General features: G+C 35.8%; 1 protein-coding gene across 1 annotated transcript; it reads left to right on the top strand.

Moving 5' to 3' along the window:
* Nucleotides 1–8,787: 8,787 nt before the first annotated feature.
* On the top strand, nt 8,788–10,182 carry LOC145003230 (desmethylxanthohumol 6'-O-methyltransferase-like). Its single transcript, XM_078962358.1, has 2 exons — nt 8,788–9,590; nt 9,736–10,182. The coding sequence occupies exons 1-2, from the start codon at nt 8,832–8,834 to the stop codon at nt 10,030–10,032; spliced, it is 1,056 nt and encodes a 351-aa protein (XP_078818484.1). The 5' UTR covers nt 8,788–8,831; the 3' UTR covers nt 10,033–10,182.
* The last annotated feature ends 11,946 nt before the right edge of the window (nt 10,183–22,128 follow it).

Genomic DNA, 22,128 nt, shown 5'->3' with positions numbered 1-22,128 from the left:
AAAATAATATTAGTTAAAAGATATCAAATGTATGAATGATATTATGGACTAGCTACAATAGATTGTCCTTCTCAAATTCAGCACCTTCAGCTTCTAACTCTTCCTTTCTCGTGTGTGTATATAGGAACAATTCACTATGGGGTGGATTACATCCTATTTCCTCTTCTGCATAAAAACCATAAAATGTCAAATATACAGATACACACATATAAAAATTGTTGTACCACTAAACAAATGACCAAATCACAAGCTATCCTCAAATGACTTGCGGATCCAGCGTTATGTCAAGCTTGTGCTACTCCATCAGCCACACAGTTAAGCCTATTTTTCTTGTTCTGCTCGAATTTTAACTTGTATTCATCTGTATTCCATTTTAATTGTCACGAGTTCTAGACTTCATCTGGAATATGAGCTGGTTTAAATCCATGTGGGTTTATTTGTGGGCTCCGCATATTGTAGATATATTGTCCATAACTTAGTGCCGCTTTCCATGCCCAATCTTGCCTCACCAGCTAGTCTATTGTTTCATCCCACAACACTTTTTCTACACATTAACAATATAAACATAAGTTTAAATGTAAACATTTACCAAACAATGATTTATCAAATATAGTTAACTACCTGGAACTCCTCCCAATATAATTCATGCATTTCTTTGGTTACTTTTCCCCAAGTGTACCCTTGTGGATCTACTCTTTGTAAAAAGGACCGACTAATAAAGTGTGCACAAGGGCCTGGTGGCATGAGCCTGCAAATAATCATGTGATCGGTTTAGTTTTGAATTGATATGTACGTGTAAACCAAAAGGTTATACATAGAAAACGTTGTAAGATATGATTGGTAACTCACGTTTTTTTTTCAAACATGAACAGTTAAACGTCCATCTGGTCCACAATCTTTAAAGGAATTCTTTTCACCTTTTACATTTTCCACAACAGATCCATTCATGGTTGGATGTGTTAGTGATGGGGTAGATTATGGGATAAGTGTTGTTGATGGGGTATATTCTGGGGTAGGTGTTGGGATAGATGTATATGTTGAGAATGTGGTAGTTCCTTTACTTAAGGAGGATGTGGTAGTTACTGTAGTTGTAGAGGATGGTAGTGTAGATGCAGGTTTTGAGGTTCTGGTAGTAGATATAGGTGTTGATGATGTGGTAATGGATGTCGGTGTTGAGGATGGTTTAGATGATGCAGGTGCTGAAGTGTTGGTTACTGATGTATATGTTGAGGATTGTATTGCTCTAGTTTCTGAACTTTTGGATGTATTGGTTGAGGATGGTGTGGATGTTGTAAGTGATGTCGGGGAAGTGGTAGTCATGGTTGGTGCTAATGATTTAGGTTTAGGGGTTTTGGTGCTAGACATTATAGGTGCATTGGATGTGGTTGCTGGTATTAGGAAGTCAATTTCTTCATCTTCTAATTGTTTGCTTATAAACTTTGTAGTTGAAGTCCTGTTGCGGTTCAAAACTTGTGGTGCAACGAATTTAGTTGGCTTCACACCTGATGCTCCTTTTGGTTTCAAGTTTGACATCTTTCTTGCTTAAAAATAAACAAAAAACTAAAGTCAATACCAATATATTAGAGATTATAAACTACTGATGAGCAGAAAGAACAATCATACAATAAAAATAAATTATAGATAAAGGCATTACTATGCATGCAAACTATTGAATACAATCAAAACCAATTTAGTTGTAATTTAAGATGATAATATACATGAAGATGATCAGAGAACAAGAAACGATGATCACGACGATAGTAAATTAAATAAAAATAAAGTTTAGATGTGTGATAACCTATATTGCCAAAGTCAGTGCACAAACATACTAAACAAAGATTTCGATCAATTAGCCGCTGGAGATGATTACAAAAAAGGTATACCCTATTTCTAATTAGTAAACTTACCCTAATATGCAGCCTAAACATGTGTAGGTTGGAGGGAAAAGAATTGCGAAATATTTTGAAGCTCTGCTAATGAAAAATTCGAACTGTGCTAAGTAATGCTAAATATTTAGTAATTCAAAGTTATTAAAGTAGTTCTAGATTGATAGAAACGGTATATAGATATAACGTAAAGAAAGAACATAGACTAACAAGGTGTTCATAGCATAATTTTAATTTAAAATTATAAATGAGAATTAAACAATAATAAACTATACATCTTTATGTTGTTATGTTTAAACCAAAATTTATATATGAAAGACATACAGGTCATTGTTCAACATGGTAGTTGTTTATAGTGTCATGGTAACAACCATGTATGATATACGTGTCATTGGTCAACATGGTAGTTGCTTATAGTATCATGGTAACACCCATGGATGATATACGGGTCATTGGTCAACATGGTGACATACGGGTCATTGGTCAACATTGTAGTTGCTTATAGTGTCATGGTAACACCCATGTATGACATACGGGTCATTGGTCAACATGGTAGTTGCTTATAGTTTCATGGTAACACCCATGGATGACATGCGGGTCATTAGTCAACATGGTAGTTGCTTATAGTGTCATGGTATACCCATAGGATGACATATGGGTCATTGGTCAATATGGTAGTTGCTTATAGTATCATAGTAACACCCATGGATGACATATGGGTGATGGTAACACCCATGGATGACATATGGGTGATGGTAACACCCATGGTTGACATATGGGTGATGGTAACACCCATAGTAGACATATGGGTGATGGTAACACCCATGGATGATATATGGGTTATGGTAACACCCATGGATGCCATATACATCATGGTTGTGATGGTAGAACCCATGGATGACATATGGGTCATTGGTCAATGTGGTAGTTGCTACATTAACAAGTAGTATATCAATTGTGCCAGTTGTGTTTTAAAATAGATTGATTTTTCTTTTAATTATAATTTTTGACAAAACTACCCTTAATAATCAAATATGAGTCACTGTATGTATAAGGATAATTTGGTCATTTTATAGTCAACATCTTGTAGGAGCCATAATTTTTCCTATGAATCACGTTCTTTCATTTCTTCAGTCACTTGCAAACAACCCTAATTTCAAATTTTCGACAGTCAAAAAACCCTAATATCATTTTTGCAGAATCATTATATTAGTTAAGGAATAATATTATGGAAGCAAGTACTTCTTCGAAGATGAAACCAAGAAATCAAAGAAAATCACTAACAGACATGCCATTAGAAGTGATTGAGAAGATAATAGTCGACTTGGGAAAAATTTCAACAGTCGACGCTTTCAAGATGAAGAGTGTGTAAGTTTTGTCTTCGATCCTTCTATTTCATGAGTGTATTTGGTTTCTCCTTACATTTTGGGGCCAATATTGTGTTTCGTTTGCAGTTGAAGAATCTTCAATGAGGCACGAAAAATGGAAGAAATATACAAACAAATGCAGGTAGATGGATTATGATATTGTCATTGGTCTGACCAGAAACATGCAGTTGTCAACAAATGCAAAGAGATGAGAAACCCAAATCTTCTGTTTAGGGATGGATTGGTATGTTGTTATATGCATAGTATTAATTAATTTGTTTCTTGTTTTGCATTAATTTAACTAGAAATTATGTGTTTAATGTTTTTTTCAGATGAAGTTATTTTTCTTGGAAGCTGACCGTGAAGGGAAATCTATGCTTGAAGAAGCATCTGCATTGGGACATTTGGATTCAACATTTGTCTTGGAATTGATGCTGATGGTAGAAGGCAAACATTGGAAGCAGGAAGCTTTGGACATGTTGAACAATGCTTACCGTAGAACAAAAGGTACATGGAATCGTAGAGCGACTTGTTCAAGGTTCACCTCCACTTAAATAAGGAGAGGAGAAAACATGTACACTTCCATGGCTTCCATAGAAATTGTGTAATGCATAAGTCTGTGATCAGTGTGTCAGACACTTTTATGAATGGATACAAATGGGTGTTTAGGTGTGAAATATATTTGTGGGATGCTTGTTTCGTTAGGTTTGCTAGGGAGTTTGGGATCTTTATGAGTAGTTTGTTCATATGTACTTTCATATTATGACAATTAATGATATGTACATTCTTTTGGTTTAATATATGAATATATAGTAATTTACTTGTTGTTGTTACTTGATTAGTGTGTGATTGGATTGAAAACACCATTTTCATGTGTAAACATCACCATTTTAATGTTTTCCCATTGGAGTTGGTCTAACAAGTTGAGTATAATATGTGAAATGATTTATAGTAAAGATACATTAGCTATATTTATCTTGTATATATATAATTACTTCAAATATCATGTATTAATTCGAATCCACATTAATGACGATAATAATAAAGTTATTCAATCATGAAAAACATAAGTCAGCTGTATAATATTTATTGTTGTGTTGAAACGGTACATATTAATTGATAGTTATTTTAATGTGTAGGTTTACAACTACTTGATGCATATTCTGCCTGGGCAGTTCCGGATAATGGGGAGTGCACGGGTGTTGTTGATAGTGCCAAAGAGTTGTTGTGGACTGTTGATATTGTTCATATACTTACGACAAAAAACATCACATTTCGATATGAAGAGCCAAATGATTATGTTAAAGGGGCATTTGCGGTAGGCCATGAAGAGGATGACGATCGACAAAGATATTGCATGGTTTGTCGTTGGTATGTGGAGTATGGTAGGTTTTGTATGTTTCTTAAAAATATAGATGGTTGATAATACTGGACTTTCAATATCGGTGTTTATATAGTATTGTATATGTAGCAGTATTTAATTTTTTTTATATTGTTATTTTCTGGTAAAAGGGCATTTTAGTCATTTTTGCTTGCTATGGTGTTTGCGTATAGTTGAATATCTAATTAAGTAATCATTGATGTCATAATCTAGTTTTTTTTTTTACATTGAAATGGTAAAAAATTATTCAAGATCACATAAACATATATAATAGCAAATGTTTGTTCTTTCTTAGTATTAAATTAAATACATATAAAATACAATAAAACAAACAAAATATATTACCAATTCAAAAACATATTATTCAAACTATATCTTACCAATTCCGTTGATCATAATAATAATTCATCCATAGAATAAGAAAAATTAGTTAAGCATATAACATCCTAACAAAGAAACAAACTAAACACACCATCATGAACTTTATGATTCCACGAGTTTTATCCGGTGCAAATTTCCATAGCTAAAAACCTATGAAATTAAATTACTCATTATCAACGTTGCTATGGAATATAGCAAGACAAGCAAACGAAATCAAATTTCATAGCAAAATTCCCTAGCAAATACCTACGAATGGTACTTCTATAGCAAAGCAACTATGAAATTCGTTTCCGTCAAAAAGTCCGTTACATAGTAACCACGATAATTAATTCCATAGCAGCAGTACAACGGAAAGTGATTTTGTAACAAATTTCGTTGGAAAATTGCTACGCATTTTTTCCCCTAGAAAGTCCCATTCTCGCTACTGGAAATAAAATCCGTTGACAATGTGGTAGCAACCTTGCTGCGGAATGACATTCCATAGCACGATCCATTGCAGATTAACAACGAAAATACGTTCGATAGTGACCTTTCCTAACAAAATCGTGTTTTTCTTGTAGTGATTGTTCATTCATGAACAAAGACTTGCATGTACGATACTATTATGTATAAATGAATTCATTTTTCACTTTGAAAGTGAATTCTTTCATTGTTTTTGGTTGCCCGATGGGTCTTTGATGAAAATCACCAATAAGTATCATTTATCATATCTTGTAATAATTTCGGATTGTCCAGTTTAAATCAAATAAAAGTTATGTAAGGTGCTTAAAGTATTATTATTATTATTATTAAAACATATTTTTTTAAACTAGTTTTTTATTCGGTTAGAAAACATTACATAATTAAAAAAAACAATTAAAATAAAATAGAAAAAAAATTAAAATGCAAGCACAAAAACAACTTAACATAGTTTTAGGGTAAATAAACAAAAGATACTAAATTTAAATTACAATTCTAATTTGACACTGTGTTATTTTCTATCTCAAATTCAATACTATATTTCTAATTTGTTATAATTCTGACCACTTGATCGGTTCACCCGGTTAGTTATAGATGTGGTATGATAACATATCAGTTTTGATGACGTGATATGCTGATGTTTCAAAATTGATATTTTTTTCCCACAAAAGACACTAAGTTATCATTTTTTTTTAATTCTACCCATACAAGTTTTTTTAAATAAATTTTGACACTCTATTTCTTTTGTGCAAATCGAACATTATTTTTTCTAACTTTGTTGAATGTTTACAATTTTTCATTTGAAATCGTATAAGTATTTTTTATTATTACATTTTATACCATATAGATATTTTTTCTTTCATTTAAAAACCATATTTATATATAAATACAAGGCTTTTTTATTTTTTTATTTTTTTTATTTTTTAACATTCAAAGCATATGTGAAGTATAAATATTTTTAGTTATATCACGAGAACCAAACTAATAATAAACTTTGGATAAGAATAACAAAATTTTATCAATTATTGGTTATGAAATACTATTTATTTTGTTTTTTTGATGTAGATTTTACATATATTTTTATTTACGATTCAGTAATTATATATATATATATATATATATATATATATATATATATATATATATATATATATATATATATATATATATAGATGTCGCATTTAACGTTTATTTGAAACATTGAAGAAGTGACGGGAAATATAGAACAAAATACTAATATTTTATGTGACTACTAATATAGATGTAATAATGGCCATATTTATCATTCAAAAATATTTTGAAAAATTCAACTAAAAGATATAATTTAATGGGAGTCACATCATGAGATTCAAAATGTTCCTAATAATATTATGAATACTATATTAGATGTAAAAATTTTACGGGTTGCAAACATGATCATTGGGCCTTGATTGACTACACGCCTTCAAATCTCAAAACTCATTTTAAACTTGTGTATTTAATATAAAATATGATTTTTTATATAACTAATACATATTTATACATCACATTATGGTTTGAATGTAAAAAAATGTATTTATATAAAAATATGACTTTTAAATGAACAAAATATATTTATATGGTTTAAAATGTATTAAAAAAATATTTATAAGATTTTAAATGGAAAATGATCAACATTGAACAAAATTAGAAAAAATGACTTTTGATTTGGAACAAAAAAATAAACTATCAAAATTGAAATAAAAAATTAAACTGAATGTCAAAATCGATAAAAAAAAGTGAAAACTTATGTCTTTTTTAGAAAAAAAAATCAATTTTGACATGTCATCATGTAATGTCATCAAAACTGACACATCATCATGCCATGTCAGCAACTAACCGTGTTCAATGATCAAGTGGTCAGAATTGTAACAAATTGAAAAATACAGTGTCAAATTTGAGTCAAAAAATAACACATTGTCAAATTAAAATTTTGGTGTAAACTTAGTATCTTTTGTGCTATTACCATTAGTTTTTAAACCCTATATATATATATATATATAAAATCAAGATCAAATAAGAAGAAATTTTTTGGTAGAAAGGTAAGAATTTGTTTTTTCTACATATTTTTTTTGCAAACAAACAAAATGAATCATTAGATGATTTATTTGTAAGATGATTCACAAAAAAAAATCTCAAAAAAACATCTCGATGATTCATTTATACAATGATTTTGTTGTTATTCACTAAAATTATCATAAAAATGAATTTTTTCTTAATTAATTAAAAATGAATCATAAAGATGTTTTTTTGGGAATTTTTTCGTGTGAATCATCTTACAAATGAATCATCTAGTGATTCATTTATTTTGTTCATCAAAAAAATATGTAGAAAAAAAACTTCTTATCTTCCTACCAATTTTTTTTCCCGATATATATATATATATATATATATATATATATATATATATATATATATATATATATATATATATATATATATGTATTATTCTACCATGAGGTCTTCTTAAATTTTTGCTAACTTTTGAGGTGTTTAAACCGTCACAACAACCTGATCATCTTCGTGTGCGTTGTTTATAATATGGTTATAAATTCCGTCGAACTCGCGGCATGTTGCCCTCATAAAGCGAAAAAATATTCTATCAAGATACGAGTTTGACAACCCATTATATCATGGAAAGCATTTCCAACCTTTGCCCAAAAATCCTTGGAAGTTCGATAATGTGGGTCTTTTGTTACCGTCACTCATACTAGTGCTAACTTCTTTTCCTCCTCTTGCCGACTCTGCATTTTGTGAGCCATAGTTTTTGAAGGCAATAAAGGTCGAGAGAAAATGAGTGAAAAAGAATGCTTTAAGTGTATAAGTTTTTAATTGATGTGTTTATATATAAGTAATACTTTTAGATAATATTTTTTATAGCATTTCACCGTTGAATGGTCAAGAAAGAAAAACAAGACATGATTGGGCGTTTGAGTTCGTCCTCGGCAACACGTAACAGCACGACCATGCCCGACCACAAATGATCCGAATGGTGTGTACGATTTTTTTTTTGATGGACACGTAGACCACGAATGACTTCGTAACCACTATAAGCGATGACCTTAAGTGGATAAAAAAAAGTGTAAGTATCACTCAACAAAAGAGAGAGAATGAACCTCTCAAGAGTATCAACTCCCAAAAGAAAAAAAGATAACAAAAAAAAAAAAAAGAAAGAAAGAAAGAAAAAAGATAAAAACATATTTAATTTCTCAAAATATTGAACAAAGTAGGTTCGCTTTAATTATAGCTTCTAGATGGAACCCCTGCCATTGTTGGTTATAAGTATGTGATCAAGTTTTACTTCCATGATTACAGAGGAGTGCAAGAATTTGAGCAAGAATGAATACTCAAAGTAGAATAGACGACGATTCAATGCTAATCGGCCAGGCACAAGTATGGCGTTACCTATACGGAGCTTTTGACGCCCTTGCTATACGAAGCTGTATTGAGCTCCATATTGCCGACATAATAAGCAATCACAAACGCGCCACTTTGTCAGATATCGCCACTGGTATCGACTCTCCGTCAATAAATGTCGATGGGCTTGAACGACTCATGAAGTTTTTGGTTCACAGAAAGGTGTTCGACGAAGAAGATGCTGAGGGAGAAAGAGTTTACTCCCTGAACCACTGTTCTAAGTGGTTGTTATGCAATACGAAAATGTCTTTAGCGCCGTTTGTTATGATGTTTACAAACCCAATCATGGCTTTGCCTGCGTATGCGGTAACTCGATCAGTTAAAGAAGGTGGTGCAGCGTTTAAACTGGCCCACGAAGAAGAACTCTTTGATTTTCTTTCTCATAACTCAGACATCAATACCATTTACAACGAGGGTATGGAATCCGTTACTAATATCATGATTGATGCCATCATCTCCAGTTACAAGAATGGGTTTCTTGAGTTGAAAGGAAGCTTGGTGGATGTTGGAGGTGGTACTGGTGTTGCAATATCTGAGATTGTGAAGGCGTATCCACATCTTAAAGGGATCAACTTTGATTTGCCACATGTTATCTCGACAGCAATATCATATGATGGGGTTACCCATGTTGCTGGTGACATGTTTGAGGCCATTCCTCCTGCAGAAACGATCTTCATGAAGGTAAGCGTTGTTGCTTTTGAAATTATAATGTTTTATCTTTTCATCTTTATGTACAAAAAGACTTGATTTCTTAAGTTGTTTGGTTGTAACATTCAGTCTTATTATACTTGTTTAATATATAGTGACATTAGTCTTTCCATTTCAGACGATCTTGCACAGTTATAGCAATGATGATTGCGTGAAGATACTTAAAAATTGTCGAAAAGCGGTGCCTAAGGAAACTGGAAAAGTCATTATGGTGGAGATTGTTAAAGACCAGAAAGGAGATGATCCTTTCAAAGATATACGTGTTTCATTTGATCTAGCCATGTTTACACTCGTTTCTAGTGGAAGAGAACGAACTGAAGGCGAATGGGAGAAATTATTCAGTGATTGTGGGTTTTGTCGTTACAATATCATTAAAATTCCTGCGCTTTTCTCGGTTATAGAGGCCTTTCCATAATAAACTAATAAGATCAACTTCTCTAGTAAGTGAATGTTTAAAGGCAATTCCATGTACTTTTCTTTGACTTTAATAAATATCAATATAATAATAATCATTTAAGGTGATGGTTTTGAGGAAGAGTTATTCAAGTACCAAAATCTTTCCAGATGTATTCGTGTAAATGGGATGAGTGTAAGTCCTCCCCCTTCACTTCCTTGTAATTTCTTGTATACCTGTGTGTACTGTTCTTTTGGGGTGCTTTTAATATATTTGCAGTTTATATATATATATATATATATATATATATATATATATATATATATATATATATATATATATATATATATATATATATATATATATATATATATATATATATATAATAATAATAAAAACCTTCCCTAAAGGGCACGTGTTCATCTTTTACACAAGCCTAATGCTGCGTGTCATTTTTCTGCTCTCTCCTATTTTGGTTTCCCACTCAAACTTTTCTATGTAAAGTTATATCCAATTTTTTGTTTTTGATTACAAAAGATTTCATAAAATTAGCCACAAATATTCCACAAATCAAGGTAATAGCAACAAAGCAAGAGCAAATTTTGAATGAGATCTTATGTTGTCTTCCTATATGTGAGACAACGTGCGATTGAGGTTTTTTTTTTTTTTTTTTTTTTTTTTTGACTGCGATTACTTTCTTCACTCTTAAGTCGTAATTGATCATTTATCCATAGTCTCGACAGAAAATTAAAAATGATTTCTCCTACGTCTTCTTCCTTGATTTTGCTTAATAGACTACTTCATCTCTGTATTTTCTTCTTTTGATTTTGTGACGCTTTTAGGAAATTGATACAAATATCTAAAACGAATTCAAAACTTAAGTGAAGAAATTGAGTGCTTCAGAATGCACGTTAGTTCTATAAAAATGGACAACTTTTAACCTCAATAATATTTGATTTTTATCTTGATTTTGATGATGAGTTTTTTTTTCGTGTTATTTATGAAGGAGATCGGGGTTCCATGAGCCCCTTTTTCTCTTCTCGTCCCTTTGTGAACTCTAGGAATTCAAAGTACGGTTCAAGACACTTAATATACTATCTTTTAATCAAACTAGTGATGGATTCAGATTATGAGTTTCATCATTTCTATCATTTATGTTTCTAACTTTTTTGTGGTTTTACCAAGCATGTGTAAGAGTTTCTAAATCTACTCTTTTCTAAAAAGATAAAAGAACATAATATATATAGAAAAGGTTAAAGACCTTTGTCAAGTGATATTGATTGAAGTTGGTTCCTTTTATTGTGCATTGGAATGTGCTTGATTATGTAAACATGAATTATAGTTTTCAATGCATTTATCATTTAATCAATTAGCTTATTAGCTTAAAAGATTTTACAAAGTTTCTTACATCCCAGGTAAACTTCGTTATTTATCTTTTCTTAGAGTTCTTTCATATTATAGGATTCTATTTTCATTCTTCCTAATACAACAAAAGTATGATGCTCTAATAAACAAATAAAAAGAGAGTTTTTTTTTTGTTTTTTTTTATATTACCTTTATTTTCTTTAAATAAGTACCACAAATGCCATTTTAAAAACATGTAAGGCTAAATTTATGGAACGACAATGTACTTCTGATTATTTGTTTATTAATGCAACATATGCAAATTTCTTTTTTTATTACAATATTTTACTTTTAAAAACTTATCCATTTATACTATTTTTGTCAAAATTTAGGTGGATCTATAAGAAATGATATAATGATGTGAAACACTAAAGCTCACAAAGATATACTCCCTTTGTTCCATTGTCTATAGATAAAAAACATACAAATTAAGAAAATTATTAATTATCACTAATTTTTTTCTTATTTTACATTAAATGTTTCATTAAATGCTTAGTTTGTTAAGTAATAATAAGGAGTATTTTGGTAAAAAGTGTTATTAGTTTTAGAAATGGATTACTATTTTGAGACAAACCAAAAAGGAAAGATGAACTATAATTTTGGAATAGAGGGGTAGTAGTCAATGTTAATTCATAGAAAATTGGAAAGATTTCAAAAGAGACAATTGAATATTTACTACATTGATCCAGCGTCTAAGTCGTTAAGACCTAAGGTTTCAATATCAAAACCAAGAAAAAGAATATGGGCAATTTAGTAAATAAACCAAAGTTACAATGAAGAAGCCAATATAAATATTTTATACAGTAATATATTAGTAATATGTTGACGACTAAATATATTATTATACATCTTTTTTCATTTTACCAAAATTATTAAAGATTGAAAAAAGTGGTTTTGATTTTGGTAAGAATAAGTATTTTGTATTTACACTTAAGTATAAAAATGTTTTGCTTTTATATTGCTTTATGTGATCTTCAATTTTTTCATGTATATCTAAAATGCAAATTTCTTAAAATGACTTGAGGCTTTACAACCCATAATATAGCCATAGAGATGTTAGAAACGCATTATAAATTAAAAATGTCTTGAATGTTTTAAAGTTAATCGCCTTCTGTAATTATTAATTTTTTAACAATATGTTTGTGTAGTTTTAAATCAAAACATTCATATTTTAAATTTTTAACAAAAACAAAATACCTTTCCTTTTATTTTATCCCCAAAACAACAATATGTATTAGTTTTAAACCAAAAACAACCATATACTTATATGATAGTGACATAGATAACCTTCATATTGGAGCTTTAATATTTGCTTATTTTTATGAATTCAATAACAAAATCATATTCATGCGGTCGTGTAACTTTTCAATACTTTATAGTTCTTTTTATAGTCTTTTGCTTTTATAACATGTTTTCATCAAATTACCCCAATAAAATATCTTTTTAAGGAGCTTGCAAAACTGCTATGGACACGGCCACTTCTGAATTACTCTATGTTTGTTTTTTCACTTTCTATTTTTCTTGTGCACATACACCCCGATAAAGAGAGGAGACAATAGAGAGAACCAAGAAAAGATTAGATTAAATTTCGACTACCTTGCTGTTTGTAATTAGCCTATTTGTTAAGCATAGAGTATTTATGTAGTATTGACAAGTCTTCCCTATTATAACATTGTACTTTAAAAGTACTATGTTGTAATTGAGATTCTTTTATGAGGTTGTGTATTTGTGTGTATATTTTTATGTTGTTACGAGTTATAACCTAGTATATATATATATATATATATATATATATATATATATTAAATAATACATGGATGGTTTTATCTTGTTTTTATAACTTGTCAAATTGTAAAACTGTTTGGATATGCATTTTTGTACTCAATATCTCATTATCGAAACTTGAAGTCAGTGGCGCTCAGAATCAAAGTAAAGGATATCCCCGACAAAAAAAAATCATGTAATACTCAATAAGAAGAAAAAAATTCCAAAAAAAATTACACTACCTAATTTTTTCAGGGGTATCCCAGGTTACCCCAGGATATATACTAAATCTACCATTGCTTGAAGTTGCTTTCAAAAGTTTTTAGGATTATTTTAAACAACATTAATAAAATGTTAGATCAGTTAGTCAAATATATCGGTAATATATGTCATATATGTCGGTTGAGATAGGATATATATATGACATGGTAACATGTGTCTTAAGCAGCCAAATCCAAGGTAAGGATCTCAAATATCAATCACGTCAGATAACAAATATAGAAATGCAGTTGGAATGTTGGATACAAGTATGAGGTTTCTCATTGCTAGATGCATCAATTAATAAATGAGATTTGTTTTTTTCATCTTAATTGTCAAGTGCCCCACCTACACCCACCCTCGAAAGAATACTTATTATCCTACACTTATCACCTGTATCATGAACATAAATACTGTCCACCAAGAATGGTCCTCCTTTCCTCCACGATGAGCCATCAAAACCCACATTCCTCCACCCATTCCCTGTAGATTCTGAGAATGCAGTGTAACACCCAGTTTTTGGACTAAATTTTTTTAAAAAATTAGTTAAATAAAATAAAATAATTATTTTTTAAACAAATAAGTTAGAACTACATGAGTTATATAGATGAATCACAATAATATTATCAGTGATAGTTGGAGAAGTTAAAAGTCGAAATGATAACATTTGGAAGGCAAAGATTATAAGTGTCAAAATAGTTAAAGTGTGTTCGACCAAAGGCCAGGATGAATCATTTAATCAACAGTACTGGACCATTATATTCATGAAACAGATGGAGAATGACTAAAAGTGTTAACTCCCAAGTTTAAAAAAATTGGTAGAATGAAGTTGAAGGGCAAAAATCGTCAAATTGATGAAAAATATATTGACTTTTTCTCAACTAGTATGGCACTAGAATTCTTCTGATTATGATGGGAGGGACTTAGAGTGTACATTTCCTAAGTGTGAGTTACTGGTAATTGGTATCGTCATATCGTGTCTAACTTTCCATTTGTGAAAGTTTAGTGGTCAAAATATAAAGTAGGAAACTTGAAATAAGATGCATACCTTTTCCCTTTTCCCTCCTTTCTTCTCCTACACGTTTTTTAGAGTTAGAGAGCATCACCATGGAATTTCATGAAGGATTTCACATAGAGTTTGAATTAAAGAAGGAATTGGTCAAATGAAGCAAGATCTAAAACATTATAAGGCCTACAAGCACTACAACAAAAATGGGCATCTGTCACTAATATATTAGAGACTAATTAAACAGTCTTACATACCAAATATCTAAGATTAATGAATTAGTTTCAGATAGTATCTAGGAGGGCTGATTTTGATGCGTGATTTATTGGCGAATATATGTGCTGATTTTGATGTTTGATTTATTAGCGACTATTCGAGTAGTTAATGGTCCCATCTTTCCTTATCATCAACTTTTTAGTTATCATCATACAATGAATGAGAAGGCAAACGAGCAACAAGTTATGCCGGTAAACCCTTTTATATGGTAAAGTCAATTCTTTTGAAAACTACATCCACAGATCTAGGGATATAACATTGTTAATGATATATTTACTCCAATTTATATACGGATGGAAACATATTAGAGACTAAATTTTAGACTTAGATAGAGTAATACCAATTTTTAAATTTTGTGGGAAACTTATTAGAGACCGAGAGACTTGTGCTAGTTTTGCTTCTATAGAGACCTTTATACAAACTGAATTTTAGTATTTTATAAAATTGTATTACTTTTGTCTACGCATGGAAACTTATTGAATGTTGAACTTTACTATTCGGGACTAATTATTTAATATTTACTCATGAATGTCATATATCGGACTCATGAATCAAGTCATAAATACTATCAAAAAGGAAACAAATTATATTCATTTTCGGATAAACTAACACCAATTTTGACTTTGGAGGACAATGTATTAGAGATTAAATTTCGGTCTATATAGAATTGCACAAATTTTTTTCTTTTGAGTTCAACTTTTTGAAGACTAAATTTTACTATCCGACATCACCGTCATCCACAGCTAGCAACACCAACACCACAATCAAATGTGTCATCCACAACCAGCAACACCAACACCACAATCAAATGTGTCATCCACAACCAGCAACACCAACACCACAATCAAATGCGCTACCTCCAATGTCACTACTACCACCTCCTCTACCACCATGGCCATCACTACCTCTTCAATGTCCACCACTACTGGCATCACCACCACGAGCACCACCATTTTTGCCACCACCAATACTATCGTCATCGTCACCTCCGCTACCACCACTTTCATCATCACCACTGCCAACACCACCACCACTACCACCAACACGAGCTTTGGTGCCTCTATCGTCACCACCACCATTACATTCACCACTACCACTACCACTAGCATTACCAGCTCCACCACAGCCACCACCTTTGGTCCTCCAATGCCACTAGTACCGCCAGCTCCGCCATTACCATCATCTCCGACATAACCATCAACAACTTTGTTGCCAAGAACATCAACATCACTTGCATCACGTTTGTCATCATCATCGGTACCTCCTCCATTAGCACTATTATCATCACCTCTTATGCATCCCCCCCCCCCCCCCCCCCCCCGCATGACACCAAATCCACTACCTACACCACCAGAAAGATACATTCAATAGAAAACACAAAACACTTCAAGTTTTAAGCAAATGAATTAGCTACAGCCACTGGATCTTAACCAGCCTTAATAACCACTTTTTTTTTTACTAGAATGTCTTAACGTGATGCCATAACTCTTACGGATGACCTCAAACAAAAATAAGAAATTCAGATGTAGTATTTCCTTAGTTGGATGTAACAGGAAGATGAAAGAATGGAATGGAGCTGATGCACTTGGGCAAAGAAGATTGCATCTGGAATTTGGATAGTAAACATTTGTTTTCTTTCATACTCTTCCAGACCATTGCATCTCTCTGATTCCGATCCCATGGTCAAAGAAGAATGAAGCTGATGCACTTTTATGGCAGAATCAAATCCAACTGTAAAAAAGAAGAGAAGATCTTGGATCATACAAGCATCGCCATACTCCCCTCCCTCTGTATAATAAAGTAGCAGAAACATACGATTGAATCATCCAGAAAATATGCAACGATAAGAAAAGAAAACAATTGAACACAAAGTCAAGCTCATCATCATTATCATCATATTATCAAAGTAAAAGCAGAAAGATAAATAAACATACGCTTCGTCCATAACAACGAGGTTAAGAAGGGCGAGCACGATAGCTTCTGTAACGTCATAAAATTTCAAACCAAAAATTTTTCATTTTTACAATCATCAAAACATGAGTAATAAGTTTAGGTTCCAATATAACAAATTAGCCACAACTGATTACATAACAAAAGATCACAAAATGGTTTCCCCGAGTGTGTGTACGATCACGCCAACGCCTTCCCACGGTCCTCGCTAGTACCTGAAACACATAACACAACAACTGTAAGCATAAATGCTTAGTGAGTTCCCCAAAATACAACCTACGCACATATGCCTTTCCAGGCCTTGACCTTCCGGTCCATGTCTCTCAGGGGACTTCCGTCCCGACTGGGTAAACCTTCCGGTCCTACCCACATCAACCTTACAGTCCATATGACCACGCCTTCCGGCCCATAACATGTTGCCTTCCGGCCCAAATCAAGCATATCATACATGGCACATATAACGAATAACGTAACACACATAAGGCATATATCTCATATCATATTCGACCTTCCGGTCACACAGTCAAAACCCTTCCGGGTACAGTATAGTGAGAAGACACACCTCGTATGCCTCGCTAAGTCGCTAACCGTGAATCCTGGAATCACTCGTGCTCGAACCCTCAAGCTGTAATCCTCCTATGATATCATGAATATATAATTATTACTTGTACCACTAAGATTGACCATCCATATCAAGTCAACACAGGTTGACTTGGTCAACAGTCTTTGGTTAATTTGGACCGGACTCGGCGAGTGCACTATAGTGACTCGGTGAGTCTATGCATTTTAACCAACTCTCAAAGATTTTCCCTTTGACTCGTCGAGTACTCCCCCGACTCGACGAGTTCCACCTGGGCTTGAGTCACGGGGCCACCGCGACTCAACTCGCCGAGTCGCAAGGACAACTCGGCGAGTCCCAACTTGACTCGGTCCACCTGTTAAAACCTTTCCAACTCTCTGCGACTCACTGAGTCACCCACAACTCGGTTAGGATTACACACTGGGTGGTCTCAAGGACAATCTTCAAGCGACTCGTCGAGAGTCTATTCTTCAGACTTGGCGAGTCCATGCCATGCACCAGCTAAAACTGGCTTTTGCGGTCAGATCCGTTCCATACACACATAGATCTGGCCTTCCCAAGCGTATTCATCACGTAAAGTCCCAGTCTTGGTCGCCATGCAATGCATACAAGGCTTATTTTGGAAAAACAACCTCTAATATGGCAACCCTAGCTTCTAACTCAAAAGAATGGACATAAAGCTTGTCATATGGGGTCTCCTGGACCTGCTAAGGTCCAGATCTAGGTTCCATATCTCCATGGGACCTTTCATACTTCCAATTTAAGCCAAGAAATGCAAGAAGAAACCCTAGATTTGACACATCAACCCAAAATACGAAGTTTGTCTCTGAAAGTTACATCAAGAAGGCTCCCTTAATGAAATAGCAACAGATCCAAGCTCCCCAACTCTTCAAGCTTGATCCTCTCCCTCCTTTCTTGCAATAACACACAAAATGATGAACAAATGGCCTCCAAACACACTCACAAGGGCTCACAGTCGTATGGGTGCTCTTAGGGTTCAAGGTGGCCGCAAATGAAGGCCATAAGGTCCTTTAAATAGGGCTTAGGACCGGTAAATTAGGGTTTCATTAAACAGCACGGACTCGCCGAGTCCATCCCTTGGACTCGCCGAGTCCGGACGCGAACCTCCGCCCAAAACCGCGACCCGACTCGGCGAGTTCGACCTCCAACTCGCCGAGTCCCCTCACAGAATATCAAAAATATGAAAATGAAGGTACCTGGGGATCCGGGCTGTTACAACTCCCCCACTAGAATAAGACTTCACCCTCGAAGTCCCTCTAGGAAAATAGCTCCGGATGCTGCTCCCGCATCTCACGTTCTGGCTCCCAGGTCATCTTTGATCCCTTCCGATGCTGCCACTGATCCAATACCAGGGGTACCTCCTTGTTCCTCAACACCTTGATCTTCTGATCTCTGATGGCTACAGGTCTTTCAGCATAATTCAGGCTTGCATCCACCTGAATACCCCCTAATGGAACCACCGCCGATTCGTCGGCTATACACTTCCTCAACTGCGACACATGGAAAGTGTCGTGAATCTGTCCCAACTCTGCGGGCAAGTCTAAATGGTAGGCTACCCGGCCCACCCTCGAGATCACACAGAAAAGACCAATATATCGGGGCCCCAACTTGCCCCTCTTCCTGAACCGAATCACTCCTTTCCAAGGAGAGATCTTCAGGAGTACGAGATCACCAACTTGAAACTCCAGCTCGGACCGTCGCCTGTCTGCATAACTCTTCTGTCGGCTCTGAGCGGTCAACAATCTCTGCCAGACCATCTGAATTTGCTCGGTCGTCTGAAGCATGATCTCCGTGCTACCCATAACCTACTGTCCCACCTCACCCCAACAGATGGGGGTGCGACACCTCTGCCCATACAACAGCTCAAAGGGTGGCATACCAATGCTCGAATGATGGCTGTTGTTATATGAGAACTCTGCTAAAGGTAGATAGGTGTCCCAACTCCCTCCGAAGTCCAACACGCATGCCCAAAGCATGTCCTCGAGCGTCTGAATCGTCCGCTCACTCTGACCGTGTGTTTGGGGATGATATGCAGTACTGAAATGTAACCTAGTACCCAACTCCTCATGGAACTTCTTCCAAAACCTGGAAGTGAAACGCACGTCACGGTCCGAAATAATCGAGGTCGGCACCCCGTGACGAGATACTACTTCCCTCACATATAACTCGGCCAACTTCTCCGCAGAAGAGCTCTCGCTAATGGCTAGAAAATGAGAGCTCTTCGTCAACCGATCCACGATCACCCAAATCTCATCGACTCCCCTCGCCGTTCATGGTAACTTGGTGATGAAATCCATAGAGATTTGTTCCCACTTCCATTCGGGAATCTCTAGCGGTTGCAGCTTACCGTGCGGTCGCTGGTGCTCGGCCTTGACCTGCCGACAAGTCAAGCACCTCTCGACAAACCAAGCGACATCCCTTTTCATACATGGCCACCAATACTCCTTCTTGAGATCCAAATACATTTTTGTAGCACCAGGATGAATCGAGAATTTCGATCGATGTGCTTCCTCCATCAAAATAGTGCGCGCACCGCCACAAACGGCACCCAAATCCGACCCTGAAAAGTCATAAGCCCTCGACCATCCGTGACAAATCCTGATACCTGACCTACAACCCGCTCCTTCTTCTGATGTTCTGGCTTTGCAGCCTCCACCTGAGCTCCTCGAATAATATCTAGAATCGGGGTCAAAACCGTCAATCTCATACAAATATCTCGGATCGGGGTGCTATCAACCCTACGGCTCAACGCGTCGGCTACCACATTAGCCTTGCCCGGGTGGTACAGGATCTCACAATCGTAATCCTTCACCATATCCAACCATCTTCTCTGTCGCATATTCAGGTTTGGCTGATCCATCAAGTACTTCAAGCTCTTATGGTCTATGTAAATCGTACACCGAACCCCGTACAAATAGTGTCGCCAGATCTTGAGGGCAAACACCACCGCTCCCAATTCCAGGTTGTGCGTGGGATATCTCGACTCATGAGGATTTAACTGCCTCGAAGCGTACGCTATCACATGACCCCTCTGCATAAGCACCGCCCCCAAACCCGATATAGAGGCATCACAGTATACCACAAAATCCTCCATCCCTTCCGGGAGTGCAAGCACTGGAGCCTCGCACAATTTCTGACGAAGCGTCTCGAATGAGGACTGCTGCTCTGGTCCCCATGAAAACGTAACACCCTTCCGGGTCATCCTAGTAAGTGGCACATCGATCTTGGAGAAATCCTTGATAAATCTGCGATAATATCCAGCCAAACCCAGAAAACTCCTTATCTCGGTGGGCGATCTCGGCACCTCCCACCTCAACACCGCCTCAATCTTGGCCGGGTCGACCAATATCCCTTTTTGGTTCACAAGATGCCCGAGGAACTGGACCTCTCGTAACCAGAAATCACACTTGGAGAACTTGGCATACAGTCTCTCCGATCTCAAAACCCCAAGAATCTCCATCAAATGTTCCTCATGCTGGTCCCTAGTCCTCGAATACACCAAAATATCATCGATGAATACGATCACCGACCGATCCAGCATCGGTCGGCACACTCGGTTCATGAGATCCATGAATGCGGCCGGGGCATTGGTGAGCCCAAAAGGCATCACCACAAACTCATAATGTCCGTAACGAGTCCTGAAAGCAGTCTTTTGGATATCCTCCTTGCGAACCCTCATCTGATGATATCCCGACCTCAAGTCAATCTTGGAAAACCAAGATGCCCCCTGCAACTGATCGAACAAATCGTCGATCCTAGGTAACGGATATCGGTTCTTAACCGTCAACTTGTTCAACTCCCGATAATCGATACACATCCGATGTAAACCATCCTTTTTCTTGACGAACAAAATCGGCGCTACCCAAGGCCAGCTACTCGGTCGAATGAATCCCTTTCCCAACAGCTCTTGAAGCTGCGAGGATAATTCCTGCATTTCCGGCGGAGCGAGACGATAAGGCGCCTTGGCGATGGGCGCCGCTCCCGGAACCAAATCAATACGAAACTCCACTTACCTCTCCGGAGGCACACCTGGTAACTCTTCGGGGAACACATCCGAAAACTCGCATACAACAGGAACGTCATCAATCGAATTGGGCCTCTCCGCGATCACACGAGTATCCATCACATAGGCTATGAATCCATCACAGCCCTGCTGCAAACTCTACCTTGCCCTGGCAGCCGAACAAAACGTCGACCCACACCGGGTCCCCTCGCCATAAACCATGAGCACTCCCCCACTAGGGTCTTGAATCATCACCAGCTGTCTCTCGCAATCAATGACTGCTCCAAACTTGCTCAACCAATCCATGCCCACGATAACGCAAACATCCCCCATAGCTATAGGGACCAAGTCTATAGGAAACTCGACCCCAAAAATCTCGAGCACACATCCTCGAATCACCTCGGTGGCGTATACCGCTTTCTCATTTGCTATAGCAACTCCCAGGGGACGACTCATCGCCTCCCGATCGATACCGATATGCTGGCTAAAAGCCAACGAGACAAAAGACGGACTCGCACCCGAGTTGAACAATACCAAAGCAGGCACATGATTCACAAGAAAAGTACCTACGCATATGATAATATAAGCACAATATCTCAGTATAAAAGTAAATACATGAAAGAATACATACCGGCCACGACATCAGGCGCCGCACGGACCTCCTCCGCAGTCAACTGGAAAGCTCTCCCACGAGCCTTCGGAGCCTCGACCTTCACTGGCCGAACCTCGGGAACCCTGGCAGCAGGCGTAGATCCCTGGCAAAACTGGGGGCACTCGGCCTTCCGATGGCCAGTCTGGTTGCAATGGAAGCAAACCATGAATCCCTTGGGGAAATCTCTAGCAATGTGCCCCTCC

The sequence above is a fragment of the Lactuca saligna genome, chromosome 6 (genome assembly GCF_052625555.1).
Source record: "Lactuca saligna cultivar CGN05327 chromosome 6, ASM5262555v1, whole genome shotgun sequence".
NCBI lineage: Eukaryota > Viridiplantae > Streptophyta > Magnoliopsida > Asterales > Asteraceae > Lactuca > Lactuca saligna.
Note: the sequence above shows the minus strand (reverse complement) of the source record. Positions and strands in the feature narration are given on the sequence as shown.

What these genes read in the sequence shown, in the direction of transcription:
- LOC145003230 (XM_078962358.1), top strand. Translation starts at nt 8,832, where the DNA reads ATGAATACTCAAAGTAGAATAGACGACGATTCAATGCTAATCGGCCAG. An exon ending in CAGAAACGATCTTCATGAAG is followed by an intron (nt 9,591 to 9,735) that starts GTAAGCGTTGTT and finishes TTTCCATTTCAG; the next exon opens with ACGATCTTGCACAGTTATAG.